The following is a 26,525-nucleotide window of genomic DNA, read 5'->3' on the forward strand; positions in this document are numbered from 1 at the left end:
CGCAAGGCCTCCCCCTCTCTGAAGCCCCTGCAGAGAGCAGCTGCTCCTGAGACTCCAGACTCTCTATCACGGCCACCCCCAAGAAAGAGGGCCACTCCTTCTGAATCTCTGTAAAGAAAGTACGGAGGGGCCGGGTGGTGACACACCCAGTAGAGCGCACTGTTACAGTGCACAAGGACTGGGGTTCAAGCCCCTGGTCCCCGCCTGCAGGGGGGAAGCTTCAGGTGTTTCTCCCTCTCTCCTTCTCTGTCTCCCCTACATCCTCAATTTCTCTGTGTCTCTATCCAAAAATAAATAAGCTGTTTCTTTTAAAAATGAGAAAGGGGGCTGGGTGGTGGCACACCTGGTTAAGTACACGTATCACTATGTGCTTGAACCCAGATTTGAATCCCAGGTCCCCACCTGCAGGGGAAACACTGCGTGAGCAGTGAAGCAGGTCTGCAGGTGTCTCTCCTCTCTCTCCCTCTCTTTCTCTCTGTCCTGTTAAATTTTTTTAAAAAATGAAAATATGACTGCCAGGAGCAGTGGATTCAAGCCTGAGCAATAACCCTGGTGGTAATAATAATAATAAACACAGAAAGAACTTTCTAGAACAGAAAGTATGAAGGCCCTGGCAGCTGTGTCTGGTGAAGCTTCACTGCTGGGTACTTGATCGAGGGGAGAGTTTTGCCACCTCAGAGGTCAGGGAAGCAGACACTACACATGGGGGCAGGAGGAGACTGGGGGAGGGGCTTTCTGCCATGAGAGACAAGAGTCAGTGTGTCTGCAGGTGGGGTTTTTACTCCCCGCCTCCTTAGAGAGAGAGAGACAGGCAGAGGGAAAGGGAAAGGTATCACGACACTGACATGGCCTCCATCACGGTGGGGGCCGGGCTGGAACCTGGTTGGCACGCAGCGTAACGCAGGTACACTATCCAGGTGAGTGGTCTTACCAGCCCTGCAGCTGTGACTCTGTGCACCTGCCCGCAGCACGGGGTTGCACCCTGAGCAGAGTTTTAAGAACCTCATCGAAAGGGTGGACTCGTGACCAGGGAGCGATAGAGTGCACACACTGTCAGCTCGGACCTGCGTTCGTGCCGTCACGGGAGGATCCTACACAGGAGCAGTGGAGCGGCACTGTGGGGTCTCATCTCTGTCTCTGTCTCTCACGCTCTAGCTTTAAGAGAGGCGTAGCTGCCAGGAACCATGGAAACTTGGTAGCAAAAAAAAAGAGAGAGAGAGAGAGAGAGAGAGGAAGGAGACAGGTGGGCCGGGAAGGAGAATGATGAAACAAGCATCTTTCCTGTTTGCAGCTCTCAAGGCCCCGGTGGCAGGGGGCGGAAAGTACCGCCTTCCCTTCCTGGGAGCTGGGCTCTGAGTGCATCCTCCACCTTCTCTGGGTTCTTGTCAAAGAGAACACGAGAACTGAGGTTTCTTAACATTGCCCAGAAGCTCCTAGAGCAGAGCCGCTTTGACCGTCCAACAGGAAGTTGCCTGATTAACTGTCCTGATTTCACGCCGAGCGCTCCCCCCATGGGTACCAGGGACATGTTTGCATCTGAGCCCAGGGAAGAGCCCAGTGCAGCTGGCATCCTACTGCTTCTGTTAAAAAATAGGGGGTCGGGCGGTAGCACAGCGGGTTAGGTGCACGTGGCACAAAGTGCAAGGACCGGCATAAGGATCCCAGTTCGAGCCCCCGGCTCCCCACCTGCAGGGGAGTCATTTCACACGCGGTGAAGCAGGTCTGCAGGTGTCTTTCTTTCCCCCTCTCTGTCTTCCCTTCCTCTCTCCGTTTCTCTTTGTCTATCCAACAACGAACAACATCAACAACAATAACTACAACAGGGCTACAACAACAAGGGCAACAAAAGGGGGGGATGGCCTCCGGGAGCAGTGGATTCATGGTGCAGGCACTGAGCCCCAGCAATAACCCTGGAGGCAAAAAAAAATAAATAAACCCACAGCCAGACAGCCTTATTTTGAGGGGCTTCCCAATTGACTTAATTTTTCTTTTCCTCCTTACTGTATTTGCTGTCAAATGCATCCGAAATTCACCATTGGGTTTGGGTAGCTTTGGTACACTGTGTGTGTGTGGGTGGGGTGATTATTAGTGGCACTTCAGGCTGGATGGTTCCTCAGGGTCCCCTGGGATGCAGGAGTGATGCCTGACAGCTGACAGGGCTCTCTGCTCACCTGCTCTGAGTGGTGGCCCTGCCTGAGCTCAGGGATGGGGGGACCACACGCCTCCCTCCCTGTCACGAAGAGAGAACTAGGTCACTGAGGCCATCACTTTTTCCCTGGGGCCTGGGGGTTTGTCACCGCCACCAGGCCCACCTTCTTGGGAGAAGAGGAACCATCAGGAGAGAGAGCCAGTCGCCCAGAGACTGGGCCGTGCGGGCAGCATGGAGACTGCCGCTGAAGCCTCCCATGAGGAATGCAGCTGTGCCCCCCCCCCCCCCGCCACCACGTTGTGAGCCACAGAATCGCAAGTAGAAAGGCCAGTGTGGTCCAAACAGAAAGTGATTTTGGTAACCAGGAGAGAACTTTCCAGGTGCCGTGGAAGCCCAGGCTTGGGCTCAGCAAGTCACAGGTTCTTCTAGAAAGCCAGGTTACCATCAGGATGGCCGGGGTGGTAGAGCCCACTCCCAGGCAGGGCCGGAAGAAACAGAGTGGGTATCAGCCTGAGTGTGAGAGCCCTGCCACCCCTGGTCACCTGGAATGGTTTGGCTGGTGTGTCCAGCCTGGCAGGTGGCTGACTTCCCACCCCTCGTTCTGCATGTGTCCCCCCATCCAGCCTCCCCAACTCATCGAGAACAGCCCCCACCCAGGCAGAGTCCAGCCAAGGGCATGTGGCGATGTCTGTGACCCCAAATTCTATGGGAGTCTGGTATACTACATAACTGTATCATTATTTTTTTATCTTTATTTCTTTATTGGATAGAGACAGCCAGAATTAGAGAGGGGAGGGGAGATAGAAAAGGAGAGAGACAGAGTGACACCTGCAGCCCTGCTTCACCACCTGCAAAGCTTTCCCCCTGCAGGTGGGAACTGGGGGCTTAAACCCGGGTCCTTGAGCACTGTAACGTGCACTCAACCACCTACACCACCACCTGGCCCCATAACTGGATCATTAAACAGGAGTATTAAGAATCTTCCAGGTCCCAGTTCAAGCCCCCGGCTCCCACCTGCAGGGGGGTCAGTTCACAAGCAGTGAAGCAGGTCTGCAGGTGTCTATCTTTCTCTCCCCCTCTCTGTCTTCCCCTCCTTTCTCCATTCCTCTCTGTCCTATCCAACAAGGGCAACAAAAATGGGGGGAAATGGTCTCCAGGAGCAGTGGAGTGCAGGCACCAAGCCCCAAAAATAACACCAGATGAAAAAAAAATCTCACAGCTGAATATATAAAGTGCTCAACAAAGTCAGCAACAAGATAACAAATGGCCATCCAAAAATGGAGAGAGGATATGAAGAGAATATTCTCCATAGAAGAGATTCAAAAGGGGGCAAGGGTAGATAGCATAATGGTTATGCAAAGAAACTCTTATGCCAGAGATTCCAATGTCCCAGGTTCAGTCCCCCACAGCATCATAAGCCAGAGCTGAGCAGTGCTCTGGTTGGGAAAAAAAAAAATTAAAGGCCAACAAACATGAAAAAAAAAGTTCCAAGTCTTTGGTTGTCAGAAAAATGCAAATAAAGAAAACAATGAGATACCACTTCACTCCTGTGAGAATGTCATACATCAGAAAAGGTAACAGCAAATGCTGGAGAGGGCGTGGGGTCAAAGGAACCCTCCTGCACTGCTGGTAGGAATGTCAGTTGGTCCAACCCCTGTGGAGATCAGTCTGGAGAACTCTCAGAAGGCTAGAAATGGACTTACCCTATGATCCTGCAATTTCTCTCCTGGGGATATATCCTAAAGAACCCAACACACCCATCCAAAAAGATCTGTGTACACCTATGTTCATAGTAGCACAATTTGTAATAGCCAAAACCTGGAAGCAACCCAGGTGTCCAACAACAGATGAGTGGCTGGGCAAGTTGTGGTCTATATACACAATGGAATACTACTCAGCTGTTAAGAATGGTGAAGTCACCTTCTTCACCTCTTTTTGGATGGAACTTGAAGGAATCATGTGAAGTGAGATCAGCGAGAAAGAAGTGGCTCACTTCATTCCTGTCCCACATCTTGGAATCTGAGTCTATGCCCAAAGTTTGGCGTCGTGCGAAGATAATAGCAGTTTTGAAACCAAAGAAAGACCCAACACTGGCCGCCAGCTATAGACCAATTTCTCTCTTCTCCGTGTGTTACAAACTCCTTGAGAGGCTGCTTCTGTCACGTATTTCTCCTCTTACAGAGAAATTCCTATCACCCGCCCAAGCTGGTTTCCGCCCAGGAAGATCTACCTGCGAACAAGCCCTGGCCCTCTCAACTTACATTGAAAATGGATTCCAGAAGAATTTAAAGACGGGTGCTGTCTTTGTTGCTCTCACAGCAGCCTATGACACGGTCTGGCACCGTGGTCTCCTAGTCAAGATCTCAAGATGCCTGCCTCCATGGGTGGCCAACACTATATCGTTTCTTCTCCAAAACAGAAGATTCCGGGTGCATCTGGGTGACAAGTCTAGCAGATGGAGACTTGTCTCAAGTGGCCTCCCCCAGGGCTCTGTTCTGGCTCCTACGCTATTTAATATTTACATCAATGACCTCCCAGAAACTTCTTCAAGGAAGTTCATCTACGCCAATGACATCTGCTGTGCAACTCAGGCATCCAAGTTCGACATCCTCGAGGAAACACTCACAAAAGACATGTCTCTGATATCTGATTACTGTAAAAAATGGCGACTAATTCCTAGCACTGCAAAAATGGTATCATCTGTTTTCCATCTACACCATGCCTCGGCCTCACGTGAGCTTAATGTGCAACTTGGCGATCGATATGAGAATCCGGCATGAAGCCCAGCCAGTCTATCTTGGCGTTACTCTCGATTGCACCCTGTCATTTCACGAACATCTCATAAAAACTGCAGCAAAGGTGGGCGCGAGGAACAACATCATTGCAAGACTGGCCAGCTCCTCATGGGGCGTGAGCGCTTCCACACTACAATCATCCTCTCTGGCATGATGCTATTCCACTGCAGAATACTGTGCCCCAGGATGGTTCCGTAGCCCCCATGTCCACTTGGTCGATTCCAAATTATATTCCTCCATGAGGATCATTTCTGGAACCATCCGTTCCACCCCAGTTCCATGGCTGCCAGTTCTTAGCAACATCGCCCCGCCAGATATTCGTCGGGATGCGGCATCATCTAAGTTCATTTCCCACGTCTACGCTCGACCGGACCTGCCAATATACGCGGATATCTGGTCCCAATCTGGTCCCCTACGCCTACACTGAACTTCTCTGTTCCAGTCTCTTGGAAACAGAGCTGGCAGTCAGCTGAGGTAAAGAACAAACACCTCATCACAGACCCCTGCAAGCGTCAACCCGGCTTTGACCTAGCACGTTATGATTGGGCCCTCCTCAATCGCTATCGAACAGGCCATGGCCGGTGCGCCGCTATGTTCCATCGCTGGGGAGCCAGAGACGACCCGAACTGCCCCTGTGGCTCCAGACAGACTATGACCCACATAATCAATGACTGCCACATCTCCAGATTCAAAGGAGGTCTCGAAACTTGACATCAGGCTCATCCTGACGCTGTTGACTGGCTACGGAAAAAGGGCAAACGCTAGAAGAAGAAGAAGAAGAAGAAGAAGAAGAAGAAGAAGAAGAAGAAGAAGAAGAAGAAGAAGAAGAAGAAGAAGAAGAAGAAGAAGAAGAAGAAGAAGAAGAAGAAGAAGAAGAAGAAGAAGAAGAAGAAGAAGAAGCGAGAAAGAGAAAGATGAATATGGGATGATCTCACTCATGGGCAGAAGTTGAAAGACAAGATTAGAAAGAAAACTCTAAGCAGAACATGGACTGGAGCTGGTGTATGGCACCAAAGTAAAAGACCCTGGGGTAGGGGAAGGGTTCAGATGCTGGAACATGATGGCAAAGGAGGACCTGGTGGGGGGGAATGAATTGTTATGTGGAAAACTGGGAAATGTTACGCATGTACAAACTATTGTGTTTTACTATTGACTGTAAACCATTAATCCCCCAGTAAAGACAATTAAAAAAAAATCTTCCAGCCAGTGGGTCATAGTCTGTCTGTAGCCGCAGGGACAGTTCGGGTCGTCTCTGGCTCCCCAGCGATGGAACATAGCGGCGCACCGGCCATGGCCTGTTCGATAGCGATTGAGGAGGGCCCAATCATAACGTGCTAGGTCAAAGCCGGGTTGACACTTGCAGGGGTCTGTGATGAGGTGTTTGTTCTTTACCTCAGCTGACTGCCACCTCTGTTTCCAAGAGACTGGAACAGAGAAGTTCAGTGTAGGCGTAGGGGACCAGATTGGGTGACGAGACGTCAAGCGTTGGACAGGGTGGGTGAAGATATCCGCGTATATTGGCAGGTCCGGTCGAGCGTAGACGTGGGAAATGAACTTAGATGATGCCGCATCCCGACGAATATCTGGCGGGGCGATGTTGCTAAGAACTGGCAGCCATGGAACTGGGGTGGAACGGATGGTTCCAGAAATGATCCTCATGGAGGAATATAATTTGGAATCGACCAAGTGGACATGGGGGCTACGGAACCATCCTGGGGCACAGTATTCTGCAGTGGAATAGCATCATGCCAGAGAGGATGATTGTAGTGTGGAAGCGCTCACGCCCCATGAGGAGCTGGCCAGTCTTGCAATGATGTTGTTCCTCGCGCCCACCTTTGCTGCAGTTTTTATGAGATGTTCGTGAAATGACAGTGTGATCGAGAGTAACGCCAAGATAGACTGGCTGGGCTTCATGCCGGATTCTCGTATCGCCAAGTTGCACATTAAGCTCACGCGAGGCCAAGGCATGGTGTAGATGGAAAACAGATGATACCGTTTTTGCAGTGCTAGGGATTAGTTGCCATTTTTTACAGTAATCAGATATCAGAGACATGTCTTTCGTGAGTGTTTCCTCGAGGATGTCGAACTTGGATGCCTGAGTTGCACAGCAGATGTCATTGGCGTAGATGAACTTCCTTGAAGAAGTTTCTGGTTAAACCAGGAACAGCTGCTGGCTATGATAACATCACCCCAGAACTCATTCTTAACCTGGGCCCCGCGGCAAAGAAGTGGCTCGCTTCATTCCTGTCCCACATCTTGGAATCTGAGTCTATGCCCAAAGTTTGGCGTCGCGCGAAGATAATAGCGGTTCTGAAACCAAAGAAAGACCCAACACTGGCCGCCAGCTATAGACCAATTTCTCTCCTCTCCGTGTGTTACAAACTCCTTGAGAGGCTGCTTCTGTCACGTATTTCTCCTCTTACAGAGAAATTCCTATCACCCGCCCAAGCTGGTTTCCGCCCAGGAAGATCTACCTGCGAACAAGCCCTGGCCCTCTCAACTTACATTGAAAATGGATTCCAGAAGAATTTAAAGACGGGTGCTGTCTTTGTTGATCTCACAGCAGCCTATGACACGGTCTGGCACCGTGGTCTTCTGGTCAAGATCTCAAGATGCCTGCCTCCATGGGTGGCCAACACTATATCGTTTCTTCTCCAAAACAGAAGATTCCGGGTACATCTGGGTGACAAGTCTAGCAGATGGAGACCTGTCTCAAGTGGCCTTCCCCAGGGCTCTGCTCTGGCTCCTACGCTATTTAATATTTACATCAATGACCTCTATCCAATAATAAATAAAGATTAAAAATATTTAAATAAAATAGAGCCTTCCTGCCAGGACTTGCATACAGGAGCCCCCAGGTTCAATACCCAGGGCCACAGATGCCAGAGTGAAGCTCTGCCTCCCTCTCCCACTCATTCATTAATAAAGAAACAAGTATATCTTTTATTTTAATTAATAGTGATTTATAAGACTATGAGTTAATAGTTTAGTTTCACACTGTCCTCACCACCAGTGATCAGTGTCTCCACCCCCCACCCCTACAATGGACCTGAAAACTGCCCCCCCACCCCGGAGTCTTTTACTTTGGTGCAATCCACCAAACCCAGTCCAAGCTGCTTTGAGTTTTCCTTTCTGTTCTTATTTCTCAACTTCTGCCCATGAGTGAGATCATCCCATATTCATCCTTCTCTTTCTGGCTGATCTCACTTCACATGATTCCTTCAAGCTCCATCCAACAGGAGGTGAAGAAGGTGACTTCATTATTCTTGACAGCTGAGTAGTATTCCATTGTATATAGACCACAATTTACTCAGCCACTCATCTGTTGTTGGACACCTGGGCTGCTTCCAGGTTTTGGCTATTACAAATTGTGCTGCTATGAACATAGGTGTACACACATCTTTTTGGATGGGTGTGTTGGGTTCCTTAGGATATATCCCCAGTGGAGGAATTGCAGAGTCGTAGGGTAGGTCCACTTCTAGCCTTCCTTTCGTTTCTTTTCTTTTCTTTTTTTTTTTTTTTTGCCTCCAGGGTTATTATATCTGGGGCTCAGTACCTGCACTATGAATCCACTGCTCCTGGAGGCTATTTTTCCCTTTTGTTGCCCTTGTTGTTTATCGGTTTTGTTGTTATTGCTGTTGTCTTTGTCGGATAGGACAGAGAGAAATGGAGAGAGGAGGGGAAGACAGAGAGGGGCTGAGAAAGAGACACCTGCAGACCTGCATCACCGCTTGTGAAGTGACTCCCCTACAGGTGGGGAGCCAGGGGCTCAAACTAGGATCCTTGTTGCTAGCGTTCGGCACCTGCACTACAAATCAACTGCTCCTGGAGGCTATCTTTCCTATTTTGTTGCCCTGGTTGTTACCCTTGTTATTGTTGTTATTACTGTTGCCATTGCTGTTGTTATTGGATAGGACAGAGAAATCAAGAGAGGAGGGAAAGAAAGAGGGGAAGAGAAAGAGACATCTGCAGACCTGCTTCACCACCCGTGAAGCAGTCCCCCTGCAAGTGGGGAGCCAGGGGTTTGAACGGGGATCCTTACGCCAGTCCTTGCGCTTTACGCCATGTGCACTTAACCCACTGCGCTACCGCCTGACCCTCATGTGATATTTTTTTTAAGAAAGTGAAAAAGGAACCATGAGATCTCCTTACAACAATGATCTGTGTGTTGCATTGGGTCTCTCCCCCGAGCTGGGGGCTGTGACAGGGATAGGAGTCACCCCCTGGGTAACAGCAGATGTCACCGGGAACCCCAGCCCTTCACTGAGCTTCCTGTCTGAGCCTTTCAGGGCAGCCGCATGATCCGGGGAGGCTTTTAGGATCCGTATTCTCCTCACAGAATGAAGGCTGAGCACCCGGTGCCTGGTCTACTCATGTTACCCAGCAGGTGGGTTGAAGACCCCTTGTTTCCAGGCACAGGAAGTGAATGATGGAGCTCCCCCCACCCCAGGATGAAGCAGGAAGCTCAGAGCTGGCCTGGGGACACCAGGGCTCTGAGAAACAGATGGGGGGGCACGTGTAGAGACAGATGAGATGTAATTTTGCTTAAGTGTAAAATAACGCACTTTGGGACAAATCATCCAAGCTTCTCATCATCTCTGATCAGCTCCCATCTCTTCGGGAAGTAATTTCAGAGCTGTAGCAGATAATTTGGGAGAAATATCTGCCTGGGGAGCAGCTACCATTTCAAAAGCCAAAAGGATGATGGGGGGGGGGTGGAAGACTGGAGAAAATTGCAGTTCCTGGATAAACCAAGAGGGCCATTCTGTGTCCGTTGTGGGCTTGGGTAGGGGATTAATGAGAGCTTGCCTAACTGGAAGTGGGGTCCAGGGAGGAAGGAGAGGAAGGAGGGACTTTGGGAGGGGCTGCTTCTCACAGGAAAAGCACCTCTGGGCCAAACCAGAAGCCAGGCAGGTGGACAGAGACGGACAGGATGAGGGTCTTTGGCCGGTGTCGTCAGAGCAGTAGACACCCCTGCTCCGGGAGGGGGGGGGCCTGACGTGTGACAGAGGCAGGGCCCCGTGAGTGTGTGTCTGGTGGGGAGGCAGGCAGTGAGCACAGTGCGGGACATTGCTCAGCCCAGCGCTGCTCACAGCCGGCCAGAGAGAAGGCACCCCTGGGAGCCCCCCTGAGTGCGTACACATCTGTGATATTCTGGAACTTTCTTCTTCCTTGTGCTCTACTCATGTGGTTCAACACTCCCTCCAGCCGCCGTCACCCAGGGAGGCAGGGGGTGTGGAGTATGCCAGAGAACACCCCTGGGTGGGAGGGTGGGAGGCAGGTCTGGACTCCCCAGAAAGGCCCTGGAATCAGCAGCCAGTGATTCCACGAGGACTAGCCCTGAGCCCAAGCCAACACACCTCCTGAAATGCATAACCCGGGTTATCTGTGTCTGTGGGTCCATCGCAGTTGGAAGCATGGCTGAGGCCACAGCTGGTCCTGACGACAGCCCTGGGGTAGTGACAGGTGAGTCCCCTCCCAGCCGACACCCAAAGACCCCACAGACAGGCCCTGGCGAGTCTGGAGGCTGAGCTGGAGAACTGGTGAGGTCCTGGGCAACGTGTCCTCCATGTGAGATGTGAGCTCTGCCTTCGGAGCAAAAAGAGGGACATGTCCCCAGCTGGAACAGGCCACTGGGCTGGGATCCAGCAGCCACCCCTCATCAGCTAGGTCACCACAGTCCTGAGTTCAATCCTCACAGCTGCCAGATGCCAGAATAATGCTCTGGTTCATTTTCTCTCTCATTAATGAACACATAAATCTCTATTTCAAAGATGTGTTTATGTATCAGGAGAGAGAAAGGTCAGCCTTTGGCCTCTGGGACGGCAGGCATGCCAGTTGGGGCTCTAACAGGTTGAGTTCTCTCCCTGGCCCTGGAAATCTTAGAAAAGGTTATAAAAAAAATTAGGGTTTGGGCAGTAGCGCACCCAGTTAAGTGTACATAGCACTAAGGGCAAGGACCTGCACAAAGATCCAGGTTCGAGACCCCACTCCCCACCTGCAGGGGGGATGTTTCACAAGGTGTCTATCTTCCTCTCTCCCTGTCTCCCCCTGCTCTCTCAGTTTCTCTGTCCTACCCAGTAAAATGGAAAAAATGGCTGCCAGGAGCAGTGGGTTTATAGTGCTGTTGCCAAGCCCCAATGAGAACCCTGTGGGCAAAAGAAAGGGGGGACCAGCAACAACCACAAAAACAGAGTTCAAGAACCGGTGTAAGGATCCTGGTTCGAGCCCCCAGCTCCCCACATGCAGAGGAGTCAACAGGCGGTGAAGCAGGTCTGCAGGTGTCTGTCTTTCTCTCCCCCTCTGTCTTCCCCTCCTCTCTCCATTTCTCTCTGTCCTATCCAACAACGATGACAACAATAAAAAAAACAAGGGCAACAAAAGGGAATAGATAAATAATTTTTTAAGTAACCTATTCTTTTTTTTTAAAGATTTATTTATTTATTTATTAATGAGAAAGATAGGAGAGAGAGAAAGAACCAGACATCACTCTGGTACATGTGCGGCCGGAGATTGAACTCAGGACCTCATGCTTGAGAGAGTCTGATGCTTTTTCCACTGCACCACTTCCCAGACCACAAATACATTTTTTAAAAGAATTTATTTATTTTTATTTATGAGAAAGATAGGAGAGAGAGAAAGAACCAGACATCACTCTGGTACATGTGCGGCCGGAGATTGAACTCAGGACCTCATGCTTGAGAGTCCGATGCTTTATCCACTGTGCCACCTCCCGGCCCACATAAATATTTTTTTAAAAAAGCAAAACAAAACACAGTAAGCTGCCATCAAGGGCTGTGGGTCCCGTCTTGATGCCGGGTCTGTGCCAACTCAGGCAGCAGGTCTCAGTGGGCCAGGCACCAGCTTGCACCCCCACCCACAGGGCACCAGCTCCTTTTGCTCTGCCCTCTCCAGCACTGGTGGTTTCCAGACATTTTCGAATTAGTCTGCTCCTCTCTCTCTCTCTCTCTCTCTCTCTCTCTCTCTCTTTTTCTTGCCGATCTCCTTGTGGTTTTGCTTTTCCTCACCCCCCCCCCCCAGGAAAGCACTTGTTTTACGAGAGGAGGAGGAGGAGTGAGGAGGCTTGGGGCCTCGGGTGCTGGAGTGCCAGACCGTTGTTGCTAGCTGAGGTCTTTCCAGACTGTTCTCCACAGTGTGACACCAGCGAGTGATACCAGCCCAGCCATGAAAGCGAGCGATCTCCGCATGCCAGACAAAGCACAGGGCTGCAGGCCCCGGGGCTGGGGCCTCGTGGGGACCTCCCCAGGGCCTGGCCGGTGGGCTGCTGCCCAGAGCTCTAGGAAGCTGAACTCTGTTGTCTGATTTGTTTTGTCACCAGGGGACACAATTCCGCCTGTCCCAGCGGACTCTTGTTTTTAGATAGATGGTGAGAGACAGAGACGGAGAGACCCCACCAGCACTGCCCCCCAACTAAGAAAGCCGCTGCTTTGCACAATGCTCCCGTCAGTTACCACCCCACCCTCACCACCCAAGGACCAGCTTCCTTCGTCCCCTCTGCCACCCACTTTGTTCCTTTCTGACTTTAATTTTTTTTTTTTTTTAACCAGAGCACTGCTTGGCTCTGGTTTATGGTGGTGCAGGGGCTTGAACCTGGGACTTCGGAGCCTCCGGCATGAGAGTCTCTTTGCATAATCACCATTATTCTATATACCTCCCACCCACGTCATTGCTTTCTGGAATCAGGATCAAGGGTTGACGTTCTTTTTCACGCAGCCCTGGGGGGCGGGGGCCGCGCCCGACCATGTGCAGACACAGCCCCACTGACACCTAACTGGCTCCTCCTGCAGTCAGTCCGTGGTGCTCAGAGCCAGCGCTGTCCTCGGGGCTCAAACCCAGAGCCTCCGGAGCAGCAGGCACGTGCTCTACCCAGTGAGGGGGCTCCCAGCCATGGAAATGAGTTTGTTCTTCTACTTTGCTTCCTGATGTCTCACAAATGCGGCTTCTTTTTAAAGGAAGGAAAGAGGCCCTGGGGAAGGGAGACCCACACACTCACATGCAGTTTCTCACTCAGACACTCAGTCACACATGTACACAGTCACTAACAGTCGCACACACCCTTGGGAGCATCCTCCCAGGGGCCCAGGGCACCCCAAGTCCTTCCTACCCCCAGGACTCCCTGCCAGAGCGAGCTGCCAAGTGCCGGCGCCTCAGAGCCAACGCTTTTGTCTTTTTTTTTTTTTAATCCTGTCAGAGCTGCAGCTAAATGCTGGGCCCAGGGGAGGGAATCCTATTAGCTGCAGGTCTTCTGTGTGACTCTCTCCTCAGAACTCCCAAGCGCCCGAATGGGCAGCGAGAGCCAGAGCTGGCGCGTCAGGAAGAGCTGGGAGTGGAGCGCAGGCCCTTGGATGGGGGCACCATGTAGCTGTGTCTCTCACTCTGCCCCCCCCCGCACCCCTGCCCTTGCATTTTATCCACTCTGTCTGTCGCTGTCTCTGAAAACCTGAGAATGAAAAGTAGGACCAGGGGGTGGGGGGCAGTGACTGGACGGTAGTGCACCGGGTTAAGCTTAGTCACACTTAGTGTGAAATGCAAGGATCCCAGTTCAAGCCCCCCCCACCCCTCCCCGGCTCCCCACTTGCAGGGGGAGTCGCTTCAAAGGTGGTGAAGCAGGTCTGGTGTCTCTCCCCCTCTCTGTCTTCCCCTCCCCTCTCCGTTTCTCTCTGTCGTATCCAACAACGATGACAGCAGTAACAACAATAACAATAAGGGCAAGAGAAATGGCCTCCAGGAGCAGTGGATTCGTAGTGCAGGCACCGAGCCTCAGTGATAACCCTGGAGGCAAAAAAGAAAAAAAAAATTAAGTCCTGGAGTCAGCTCAGGGGTGTTTTATGTGCACAAACCCTGGGTTAGTTCACACACACACACACACACACACACACACACACACACACACACACACACACACACACACACTGGAGTCAGCTCAGGGGTGTTTTATGTGCACAAACCCTGGGTTAGTTCACACACACACACACACACACACACACACACACACACACACACACACACACCAGTTTCCTGCTATGTCCCCAGGAGGCTGGAATCCAGACCAGCAGCTCCTGGGTCAGCCAGGAAAGCAGGGGACAGAGCCTCAGGCTGAGGCGAGATAACAGGCCAGCCTCCCTCCTCAGGGTTCCAGCCAGAGCACTGGGGCCTCGGCTCAGGCCTGCAGTCGCAGTTTGCAGTGACTTTGGTTTTCCCATAAGCATCTGGCCAGCTGTGCTTGGAAATGGAGTCACCAGTGTGACAGCCAGCCTCCTGACCCCAAATATCAGCTTACCAGCAGCCCAGCCCAGGCTCCTGTCACCCACCCTGTCCTAGTCAGATCAGCCCCCCAGGGAATACTTCTCTTTTTTGGTATTGATTTAATAATGACTAACAAGACCGTAGGATAAGATGGGTACAATTCCACACAGTTCTCACCACCAGACCTCAGTATCCCATCCCCTCCCCTGACAGCTTTCCTATTCTTTATCTCTCTGGGAGTATGGACCCAGGGTCATTGTGGGATGCAGAAGGTGGAAGGTCTGGCTTCTGTAATTGCTTCCCCACTGGACATAGGCGTTGGCAGGTGTATCCATACAGGGAACACTTCTTGCAGGTGTTAAATTGCCAGGCTGGGGGCCATCTCACTGTCCTTTCTCAAACATCCTAGGAGTCCTGAGGTGGGGTCAGCCTTCACAAGCACTGAAGTCATGGGGAAGGCTGTATAGGGGGTGGGGGGGCGGGAGGGGGCTTCGTAAGTCCTGTGAGTATCAGAGCCCTCGGAACAGAGAGTCCAGAAGCACGACTACTTTCCAGCCACCACCGTGTGAGGCTTTGAAGCCATTTTGGACATGTGATGGGGAAGGACACGGCCACCTCAGTATCTTGGGTCTCTGTCCAGGCTCTATGGCCTGGCGTCTGTCTGTCCCTGTGAGGGTGGTGATGGAGGGGTTGGTGCTCCCTTCGAGGGTCTCCTCAGAGCGGACTTCATCCTGTTCAGGGAGAGGTCCTGGTTGAGTGCACATTACTATGTGCAAGGACCCAGGTTCAAGCCCCCAGTCCCCACTTGCAGGGGGAGAGCTTCACAAGTGGTGAGGCAATGCTGCAAATGTCCATCTCTCTTCCTCTCTCTCTCTCTCTTTTTCTTTCCCCCTCTTCTCAATTTCTGGCTGTCTCTATCCAATAAATAAATGTAATAAAAAATTTAAACAGTTCTGGTAAGACATGTGCCGCAGTCCCACCCACTCACCACTCTCTTCCCCTTCCTCCCCACGTTCACCCTTAGTGCTTTCCAGTGAGACCTCTGCCATCCCTCCCCAAGAAGGCACAGGGCAGATAGCAGGACGCCCAGGATTTGGGACAAGACTACACCCCCAGACCTCTCTCTCTCTCTCTCTCTTTCTCTCTACCTCCAGGGTTATTGCTGGGTCTTGGTGGCACTACAAAGCCACTGCTCCTGGAAGCTGTCTCTTCAATTGTATTGGATAGGACAGAGAGAAATTGAGAGAGCAGGGGAAATAGAAAGAGAAACACCTGCAGAGCTGCTTCACCGCTTCTGAAATTCCCACCCTGCAGATGGGAGGCTGGGAGCTCAAACCCGGGTGGTCGCACAGGTCCTTGTGCTTATACTTGTGCACTTTACCGGGTGCGCCACTGCCCGGCCCCCACCCCCAGACTTCTCTCCGGCTGTGTCTCACAGGGTGGTTCTTACAAAACCATCAAACACACACACACACACACACACACCAGCAACAAAATGCAGCAGGAAGGAAACTTCCAGAACAGAGCAGGAGCAGAATGACATAATGTAACAGGGTCACAGGTGGGGGGTGCAGGGAGGTGCTCAGTAGTAGAGCACAAACATGCATGACGCCCTGGGTTCGATTCCCCCCCAAAAAAAAAAATGAACTGCAATTGCTGTCAGAGGTCTGTGGATCAACATAGCGACTGCATTTTCAGTGCACACAGGACCCCTGTCCCCCCACACCGGGTATGTGGATCTGGGGGTGCTCAGACCCCCCCCCCCGCTGCTGCATAGCGGGACTTATGGGTAAGAGCCTTACCTCCCAAGGAGTCTTCTGCCTGTGGAAGGAAAGCTCGTCTGATCCTATTTGGCTCTGGCCGGTTCTCTCCAAGGTGGGGGAGCCAGGCGGGATGTCCAGCGGGCAGGGAAGCTGAGGTGTCCCCCCGAGCCACTGGACTCATAAAATGCCCTGGACCGCAAGGCCCACGTGAGCTCAGGAGGAGGCCTGAGCTCGGGAAGGGACTGGGACATCCGATGGAAGCCACCCTGGCATGAGGCTTAGAGCGCCTCTCTCCCACCTGTCCCCCCTCCTCTGTGGCAGGAGCAGCAGGCTGCTGGAAGCTACCTTTCAGCCCTCACCTTCCTCTCCACACAGAGCTGTGAGAAGCCAAGGGTAATCGAATCTCCCCTGCTGGTCCCAAGCAGAGAAGCATCTAGATCCACCGGGGAGGTTGGCTGAGGTGCCAGGACCTTGGGGGGCTTATAGGGGGGACAGAATTAAAGGGTGCTCCACCCCTGCCCCTGCTGTTTATCCCTGGGGTGGACTCTGGACAGTCTGTCCCCTGCCACCTGCCTGGCAAGAGGTCGCCAAGGATGGTGAGGTGCTTATCAGCTGCTTATTGTGCGAATGTCTGCGGTGTGGGAAGAGGAAGCCTCTCCGTGCACTGTGAGCAGTGGAAACCAGATTAAGAGTCCTGGGGCCTGCGGGGGGCAGCCCCACAGGCCGGCATTATCCACTCCTGCTAGTCCTGGGGACCACAGCTGCTCTCAGAACTGTGTCGTGTGCCGTGATGGCTTTGGGGACTCTAAAAGTAAGCCTCCCCCCCCGAGAGAACTCACCCCTCTCACAGGGGAAGCTGTCAGATGCCGCCAGCAGACAGGTGGTTTACACACTGGTCTGTTTCTCTTCCTCCAAAGAAAGTCACAAACAGCTTAATTCCCACCAATTTGGCAGAGTGAGGACTCCATAAAACACCCCAAACTGCTCAGCCATCTGCCTGAACTCGGCTCTCACCGTTTGGTTAATTCATGTCTAAAACACAAATTACCACCATGAACCTTCAGTTAGCTCCATTTTCTTTTGAGAAAGTTTATATATCCCAACCTGAGCAGGTTTTTTGTTTTCTTCCAAAGATTTGTTGGTTTCCAATGAGAGGTAGAGGGAGCCAGAGCCGGAGATTGAACCTACAGCTGCCAGCATAGAGCCTGGACCCTCCTCTACCTCACCCCTGTGCCCCAGTGACTCCATGTCCAGCCCAGAGGCCGTGTGCACGGCACAGAGATGGACCTGTCCCCTCCCCGCCCTCAGCTGGGCTCAGCCCTGCCCGCCTCTGCCCGTCCTCTCCCAGAAGATCCCCAGTTCCCTCCCTTTGCTGCCTCACTCCCACAGGATACTGTGGAAAGGCCAGGCGGCCTTCTCTGCTGGACATGGGACTCCTCAAGGGGCCTGCTCAGCCGGGGGCATGATGGGATGGGGCTGCCACAGAGGGGGCAGTCTAAGGAAGTGGGTATTGTGTGTGTGTGTGTGTGTGTGTTTCTTTTAGCTAGAGGCAGAGAAAAAGAGGGGCAAGCCGTGGCACACCCAGTTAAGCGCACATAGTACTAAGCATAAGGACTCATGCAAGGATCCGGGTTCAAGCCCCCCTCCCCACCTACAGGAGGGACACTTCTCAAGCTGTGAAGGAGGTCTACAGCAGGTGTCTTTCTCTCTCCCTCTTTTTTTTTTTTTTGCCTCCAGGGTTATCTCTGAGGCTCGGTGCCAGCACTACAAATCCACTACTCCTAACAGACATTTTTTTTCCATTTTATTGACTAGGACAGAGAGAAATTGAGAGAGGAGGGGAAGATAGAGAAGGAGAAAGACAGACACCTGCAGACCTGCTTCACCACTTGTGAAGCGACCCTCCTGCAGGTGGGGGTCTGGGGCTCGAACAGGGAGCCTTGTACAGGTCCTTGTGCTTCCTTGTACTGTGCACCACCACCTGGCCCCTCTCGCTCCCTGTCTCCCCTTCCCTTTTGATTTCTCTGTCCTGACCAGTAAAGTGGATAAAATGGCCTCCAGGCACAGTGGATGCATAGTGCTGGCCCTGAGACTCAGTGATAACACTGGGGGCAAAAAGAGAGAGTGGGGGTCGGGCAGTAGCGCAGTGGGTAAAGTGCATGTGGCACAAAGCGCAAGGACAGGCGTAAGGATCCTGGTTCGAGCCCCTGGCTCCCCACCTGCAGGGGAGTCACTTCACGGGCAGTGAAGCAGGTCTGCAGGTGTCTGTCTTTCTCTCCCCTTCTCTGTCTTCCCCTCCTCTCTGCATTTCTCTCTGTCCTATCCAATAACAATGACATCAACAACAATAATAATAACCACAACAAGGCTACAACAACGAGGGCAACAAAAGGGGAAAAGAATGGCCTCCAGGAGCAGTGGATTCATGGTGCAGGCACCGAGCCCCAGCAATAATAACCCTGGAGGCAAAAACAAAAAAAAGAGAGAGAGAGAGAGAAAGTAAAAGAGACCACAGCACTGAAGCTTCCTTCTATGTGGCTTGAACCTGGGCCTTGCACATGGCAGAGCAGTGCAGTATCCAGGCGAGCTGAGCCACCAGCATGTGAAACAGTGTTTATGGTGGAGCGTGGGCCCAGGGACACACACATAGCGGCTCTGCAAAAAGACTGTCACGCCTGAGGCCCTGGAGTCCTGCATTCAACACATAGGTCTCTGTTGCCGTCTTTCTGTATCTTTCTCTCTGACTTTCTGTGTACTTAGGTAGATATTTAAAATAGAAGAAGTAAAAACTCCCAGCCTGGAGGGAGAGGAGAGGTCAGCCTGCCAGCAACCTGGCCCACCCCTCAACCAGGGATGCTTGGTCTTGGGGGTTTGGGGGGGCATTTCTGTCCTGTGTTATTAAAACCTGGACTGATGACCTCACTGTCACAGGCCCGGATTGGGGAAGTGATTTCTTTCTGCAAAGCAACAAAGGCAGCAGAAGAGGCCCTTCTGCTCACTCAGCACAGTGTCCAGTGTGCTGTCTGGGATCTGGGAGCCCACTCTGCCACCCTCTCCCATTCCTCCGAGGGTCTGGAGTGATTTGCAAACACCTGGGCCTGCAGGTGCCAGCTGGGTTCTGGCTCTTGCCCGAAGGGCTTGTCCAGCCCCCCTTCTCCTGCACCGACGGCAGTCAGGCTTGGGGCCACGAGGGGTCAGCTCCACACTGCTTAGGGTCACCTCTCCTGTGCCCAGAGGCATCTTCTTACCTTTGGGGTGGGGGCCCTGCTTCTGTGAGCTTGCAAAGCCTGTGGCCATTCGTCCCCCAGCACAGCCTGTGTGCAGGGCCTGGGCGGTGGTGGTGGGGGCGGGTGTCCCAGGGTGGGCTTTCATCCAATGCCCCCCAACTCTCCCAGGGTCACCCCTCAGCCACCTCCCAAAAGTGACAGCAAAATCACCGCAGAAGGTGCTGGAGGTGAGGTGTGGGATGCTAATTCAAGCTGCAGGAGAGAGACAGAGACAGAGAGAGAGAGAGAGAGAGAGAGATTTGCAGGTGGGAGGGACTCTGGGGGGAGGCCACGCTGCCCGGCGCCAGCCGACACCGCCATCTGCTGGGCACAGGAGGAAGTGCAGGCGCACCGCCCCCCAGGTGGGTCCCTGAGAAAAGCCGCACCCCTGCACGCCTGGGATGGGATCCCCCAGTGCCTCCCGGTGACCCCTGCCCCCAGGAGGGTGCCCTAGAAAGGCTGCACCCCTTCGCGCCAGGGTTTGGACCCCCAGCACACCCTCCCCACAGGAGAGTCCCTACAATAGAATGCACCTCTGGAGCCCGGGACCCCCACCTCAGTGCTGGCGGGAAGACGACCCTCTCAGACACACCAGGGAGGTGGGCCCCCAGCTGCTGGCTTCTCAGGGAGCAGACTACCTGGGGAGGGGGACACCACCTCCCCCAGCCCCTCTCCAGCCTTGTCATCCCTGGGAAGAGAAATGGAAAGTAGGCTTGTTGGTTTTATCCTTTCCCCTTCATTTTATGGGGGGGGGGGGGGTTAGGATCTGGTGTCAGCTGGATGGGGGCATCTCAGTGTGAAGGAGTCTAGTCAGCACTAGAACCTCAGCCTCGCTGCGCTTCTCAGCTGTGTGTGGGGGGCAGTACCCTCTCCTCTGGGCCTGCCATCCGCTCCAGACAAGCAGAACCCACACCCACCAAGCAGTGAGTGACCTGTCAGCCTTGTTTCCTGCGGGCACTGTGGCTACCCAAACCCCGGGCCACAGCTCTAGGAGAGAGACACCAACTCAGCTGCGTGTGTGGGGGGAGCAGGAGAGCAGGAGTGAGTCTGCCTGTGTCAGAGCAGGAGCCAAATAACAGGAAAAGCCTGCACATCCCGTCTGAGTCTGCTGTCTTGTCTGTACCCTCACAGCTGAGGCGCCCCCAAGGCTGTTCTCTTTACCACCCAGCCCAGCCCAGCGTGTCCACCCCGATCAGTGCCTCTGTGCCCAGAGGAGTGGCCTGAACGTGGACTAGGAAAGGGCCTTTCTGAGGGGCGGGGCGGTGCTGCACCTAGTTAAGTGCATATAACACTATGTGCAAGTACCTGGGTTCGAGAGTCCCCACTCCCCACCTGCAGGGGGTCTGCTTCATAAGCAGGGCTGCAGGTCTCCTGTTTCTCTCCCTCTCTGTCTCCCCCCCACCCTCATTTTCTCTCTGTCCTATCCAATAAAATGGGGGGGGGGGGGGATTTTCTATAGTACCAGCGAACAACTCCCTGGCCAGTACACGTGCTCTGCTGGGGTCGCAGCCCAGGCTCACTAGGGGATCTTCAAGCCGTGGGGTCTCTCTCTCTCTCCCTCTGTCTCACTGTTTTTCTGTCTGAAAAAAAAAAAAAGTTATCCTGCAGCGGTGAAGCTCAGGTGAGGGTTGGGAGAAAAGAAAGGAAAAGAAGCGTTCTTTTCCTGTGTTGTGTTGAGACCGCACTTGCCATCCCTGGGTGGGGTGAGCAAGGAAGGAAGGTTCTGGGAGGCAGGTCTGATGGCTCTGTCTGGCTGGAAACCTGGAGCTCTGTGTTTCTGTGGACCAACCTCAAAGTCACGGTCCTCTGACCAGCAGGCACGTGACTAGTCACTCAAGGCTCCCAGCCCTCCACCCCCACCACACACACACACACATATCCCAGGGAACACCCAGTTCCTCTTATAAAAATTATTTTTAAATATTTATTTATTCCCTTTTGTTGCCCTTGTTTTATTGTTGTAGTTGTTGTTATTGATGTCGTCGTTGTTGTATAGAACAGAGAAATGGAGAGAGGAGGGGAAGACAGAGGGGGAAAGAAAGACACCTGAAGACCTGCTTCACCGCCTGTGAAGCAACCACCCTGCAGGTGGGGAGCTGGGACTCAAACTGGGATCCTTTTACGCGTCCTTGTGCTTTGCGCCACGTGTGCTTAACCCTCTGCACTACTGCCCGCAACGCTCATAAAAATTAATTTTTATGTGATGGGGAGGCTCAGAGAACCCATCTTTCTTCCATCCTTTTTTCCCCACCAGGGTTATTGCTGGGGCTCAGGGCCTGCAGGATGAATCCACCGCCCCTAGCGGGCATTTCTTCTTTTTTGTTCTCTTTGATACGACAGAGAAAAATTGAGAGGGGAGGGGAAAAGAGAGAGGAAGAGAAAAACACCTGCGGACTTGCTTCATTGCTCATGAAGCTTCCCCTGCAGTTAAGACACAGGGGCTTGAACCCAGGCCCTTGTGTATGGTAGGGTGTGTGCTTAACCAGATGCACCACTGCCCACCCCCACCCCCAGAGCACCCTTCAACTCGGGCTGGGGACTGAACCTGGGGCCTCTGGATTCTCAGGCAAACAAGTCCTGAGCGAGCGCCGGGCCCTCAGTTCTGCGCTGACAGGTGTCGGGCGGTTGGTTCCAGGGCCTGGTCCAAGCTGCAACCCCCCCCCCCCAGCTCGCTGCAGCCAGTGAGCGTGCCCTCTGCCAGCTTTGCCTCTTGCCCTGAGCCCAGGTGGGCAGGGAGGACAGGCCCCACCTGAAGGGCTGCTCTCGCAGGAGCTGGGGAACAGCAGAAAGCCCGGCCCTTGGGCACCGGAAGAGGCAGCCTGGGGCTCGGGGCCAAGCTGGTGGCTGCACCAGGTCGAGGGCCGTGGGCAGCTCAGAGCAGTCCCACCCCGGGCTCCCCTCCAGCCAGAGTTACCCACTCTCCTCTCTCTGTTCCCCCAGGAGCAGCACCCAATGGTGCTTCCCCGCACCTCGGGCCCCATGCCGTCACCCATGGCGCCCGGCTCAGGCCCCGGCTTCCTGGGCAGCCAGCCACAGGCCCTGGTGAGCCAGATGCTGCTGGACCAGCGGGCACAGCTGCTAGAGCAGCAGAAGCAGCAGTTCCTTCGTGAGCAGAGGCAGCAGCAGCAGATGCTGGCAGAGCAGGTGAGGGCGGCCGGAGAGGTGAGGCTGGGCCGGGGCAGGTGAGGGCAGGTGAGGCTGGGCCAGGGCAGGTGAGAGCAGGTGAGGGTGGGCGAGGGCAGGTGAGGCTGGGCCAGGGCAGGTGAGGCTGGGCCAGGGCAAGTGAGAGCAGGTGAGGGTGGACCAGGGCAGGTGAGGGCAGGTGAGGCTGGGCCAGGGCAGGTGCAAAGCATGGGCCAGCTCATTCTCAGGGCTCCACCCCAGCCTGGTGCCTTAGCTCCTGGCTTCTGAGAGCTCCCTGCAGGCCCCTGCTTTCTTCCTGACTCTTAAGATCCCTCCCAGGAAGGGAGACAAAAGAAGGTAATTCAGAGAATTCTGATTCTTGGAAGGAAGCATGGGGAGGAGGGACAGGAGAGGATTCTAAAGAATTGGGGGAACAATGGAAGGGTGGCAGTGGCCCACAGAGCTGTGGGATGGGGGCTGGGGGGGTCAGGCTGGGGTCACAGCAGGTGCCAGCCTCAAATGCCAGCAGCGGGCACCACCCTAAGCCTCTGTCTGCTGCTCGGCTCCTGTGGGGGCTGCAGGTGGCCTGGGCTCTGTGGGGTCTGCTCTGCTGTAGGTCGGCACCGCTGGGGGCATCGTCCCAGGGGTTCAGCTCTGGCTGCCCAGCTCTGGAGGGAGCTTTGCTGCTGTGCTCTCAACCTCTCAGCCTCTCTCCCTCTTTCTCTCTCTCCAAAAAAAGTTAGCTTGGAACAGTGAAGCCCCAGTGATGACAGACTAGAATGTTGTGGCAGGAATTTGGGGAGAGTTGTCACGTGACCCCACCACACGCAGACCAGGCTGTGTGGGGGACACAGGGCACTGAGGCCGGGTATGGCGCAGGGGGCTCCATGAGCAGTGAAGCAGATCTGCAGGCCTTTCTATCTCTGCCTCCTCTTTCAGTTTCTCGTTGTTTTATCAAATAAACTGGGTGAGAGCGGGGGGGGGGGGGGGGGGCACAGGGAATGGCAGATTCATAGGCAAACGCTAGAAGAAGAAGTGTTGGCACTGAGCCCCAACAATAACCCTGGTGGCAGAAAAAAAAAATGAATGAACATTATCTGTGAGCACCCACCAGGCTGGACCTCTGGGCTTTGTGCTCTTGCCTGGGAAATGTTGCTGGGAGGCCAGACTGCTGGGATGTGGTCCCCTCTCACCTCTGCCCCCGCTCTGTCTCCCCAGCAGCTGCAGCAGGCTCACCACCCCCGGCAGCACCTCCAGCAGCAGCGGAGCCAGTACCCCGTGCAGCAGGTCAATCAGTTCCAAGGTGAGGCCCTGTGCACCCCGAGACACCCCCCCCCCGACTTCTGGCTGCGCCTCTGCGTGTGAGCACGCTGTGTGTGTCCAGCCTGGACAAGCCGCTCAGAGCTCAGGCTGCCAGCCCAGCGGAGTTCCTGTAGTCTAACCCGGCAGCCCCGGGGAGAGAGGAGGGGAGGAAGGGGGGGAGAGAGGACCCATGGAGAGCCGGCCAGAGTGAGGACTGGAAGGCAGTCTCTCCAGCCCACTGCACCCGGGAGAACACAGGCCACAGGCAGGTGCTTCAGTGGTCACGGGAGGAGGAGGGGAGCCAGGGTGAGTGGGAGGTGAGCATGGCCTCTCCGGTCCTGAGGCTGCAGCTGGAGCCAGGTTGGGATCAGACTGTCGCATGAGGACAGACCAAAGCACGGCTGTGCTCGGCCCCGGGGTGCTGGGCCCTGAGGTCCAGGCGAGCACCCCCGAGCCCAGTCACGCTCCGGCCTCAGCTGCAGCCTGCAGTGGCTGTAGGCTGTGCGAGCATCAGCCTGGTAACAGGAGAGAGAGCCAGCTGTGAAGGATGCGGGGCCGGCCGGAGTCAGCTCCCGGGAGAGCACGCCTCAGCAGATGCCCCTGGCATCACATGGGGAATGCTGCAGGTGGCACCAGGACAAGCCCTGTGGATAGTGAGCAGTGCTGTGGTCTCTTTCTCTAAAAGAAATTAAAAGGTGGGGGCTGGGTGGTGGTGCACCTGGCTAAGTGCACATAGTTCCAAGAACAAGATCTGGATTCAAGCCCCGGGGTCACCTCACAAGCAGTGAAGCAGGTCTGTCCTAAATGTAGGTGCTGTCTCATCTGTCTCCAGAAGCCTGTTTCTGTAAGTTGAGGCGATGCGATCAGTTCCAGTCAGCGATACTTTTCCCTTTGCCTTGTTGTATTTTTTTTTTTTAATAACTCGATAACCCATTTCACCACAGCCAGGCAGTCAGTACAAACTTGACCGCTGACGTCACGGAACTGGAGACCTGACGTGCAGCTCAGTCTGTGCAGCCTGCTCCCGCCCTCCGCTTAGTCAGGAGCTTTGAGCTTTTCTTGTTTGTGTGTGTTACAGCACAGGGGGAGATGGGGCGGGCGGTGGAGCACCCAGTTAAATGCACATGATACTAAGCATGAGGATACGGGTTTGAACCCCTGGCTCTTCACTGGCAAGGGAGACACTTCACAAGTGGTGAAGCAGGTCTGCAGGTATCTCTCTCTCTGTGTCTCTCTGTCTGCCCCTCCTCTTACAATTTCTCTCAGTCCTATCCAATAAAAAGGAAAAATGGCTACCAGGAGCAGTGGATTCATAGTGTCAGCACTGAGGCCCACAGATAACCCAGGAGGCGAAAAAAGAAGGGAGGGAGGGTGGAAGAGACAGACCCCTGTAGCCCTGCTTCACCACTCATGAAGCTTTCCCCTTGAAGGTGGGGAGCAGGGGCTTGAACCTATAATGTGTGTACTTAACCAAGTGTGCTCTGCCTGGCTCCCACTTTGGACTTTTTCTTTTTTTTTTTTTTTTGCCCCCAGGGTTATTGCTGGGGTTTGGTGCCTGCACCATGAACCCACTGCTCCTGGAGGCTGTTTTTTCCCCCTTTTGCTGCCCTGGTTGTTTTATTGTTGTTGTCGTTATTATTGTTGTTGTTCTTGATGTCGTTGTTGTTGGATAGGACAGAGAGAAATGGAGAGAGGAGGGGAAGACAGAGAGGGGGAGAGAAAGACAGACACCTGCAGACCTGCTTCACCGCCTCTGAAGCGACCCCCCTGCAGGTGGGGGGCCGGGGGCTCAAACCGGGATCCTTACGCCGGTCCTTGTGCTTTGCACCACGTGCGCTTAACCTGCTGCGCTACCACCCGGCTCCCAGGACTTTTTTAAGTCACTTTTTTATAATTACTTTCAAAACAAACAAGTGACACACTGCTAGGGGTCTCTGTCACCTGGTCCCCATTTCCTCCCGACTGATTTCACTCAAGCACCATGGGATATTGATCTCAAGCCACAAAACTTAATGAGAATTCCCGTAATTCTCGTTCTTGAAGAAAGAGGAGATATGGAGCCGTGTTTGCTGCCCAGAAATCAGTAGCCTGTCGGGAGGACCAGCGCACACATCAGCCAGTGATCTGGCGAGCTGACCCCCTGCTCCCTGCTGCTGGGTCAGCGCAGATCTGCCTCCAACCTGAGCCGGTTCCTGGGCTGCATCTGTGCTGAGTGTCCAGGAAAAATCCTTTTTCTGGAAAACTTCAGCAGCAGCAGGGATGTAGGGGAGCCCATCTGGGCACCCACTAACTCTGTCCTGCGGGTGGCACTTCTCGTCTCCTGGCTGGTCTGTGGCTTTCCTGGGACTGTGTCAGAGTGAGACCTCACGCACGTGCTTGGTCGGAGTGGCTGGGCCGCCCGGCTGTGGCCCACTGGGAGACACGCTAAGGCAGCGTGCAGACAGCAGCCGTTCCACCTGGGTGGGGAGGGCTGAGCTGGGGGTGCGGTGAGGCTTCTTTCTCTTCCCAGCTCACCGCCAGGCAGGCCACCCCACCAGTCATAATCCTGAGAATCTGGAGCGTGTGGAAGGCTCCAGAGAGGATCCAGAAAAATGTCCTTTCTATCCAAACAGCTGCTTAGTGGAAACAGGCCTCCGACCCCGCCAGGCCTCCTTGAGTCCTGAGGGGAATTGGCCGAATGGTCTTTATTGATGGTGTCCTCTGCTGATCGCTGCTGCACTTCACAAACAGTGGAAGATGCAAGGCAGGGGCTGGGCAGGGGCACCCCAGGTTAAGTGAGCATGGTACAGTGCACAAGGACCCAGGTTCAAACCCCTGGTCCCCATCTGCAGGGGGAATGCTTCACAAGTGGTGAAGCAGG

The 26,525-nt window shown here is 53.9% G+C and overlaps 1 protein-coding gene across 2 annotated transcripts in view; it reads left to right on the forward strand.

The window, feature by feature from the left end:
* MAML3 (mastermind like transcriptional coactivator 3) overlaps positions 1-26,525 on the forward strand; it is a 240,879-nt gene that overhangs the window by 208,993 nt on the left and 5,361 nt on the right. The window contains exons 3-4 of one of the 2 annotated variants that reach the window (XM_060179059.1): positions 22,181-22,384; positions 23,582-23,666. In XM_060179059.1, coding sequence (XP_060035042.1) covers positions 22,181-22,384; positions 23,582-23,666 — 289 coding nt within the window. The remainder of the gene's footprint in view (positions 1-22,180; positions 22,385-23,581; positions 23,667-26,525) is intronic. The other variant, XM_060179060.1, reaches the window with a different exon arrangement.

This window comes from Erinaceus europaeus, chromosome 19, assembly GCF_950295315.1.
Source record: "Erinaceus europaeus chromosome 19, mEriEur2.1, whole genome shotgun sequence".
Taxonomy (NCBI): Eukaryota; Metazoa; Chordata; class Mammalia; order Eulipotyphla; family Erinaceidae; genus Erinaceus; species Erinaceus europaeus.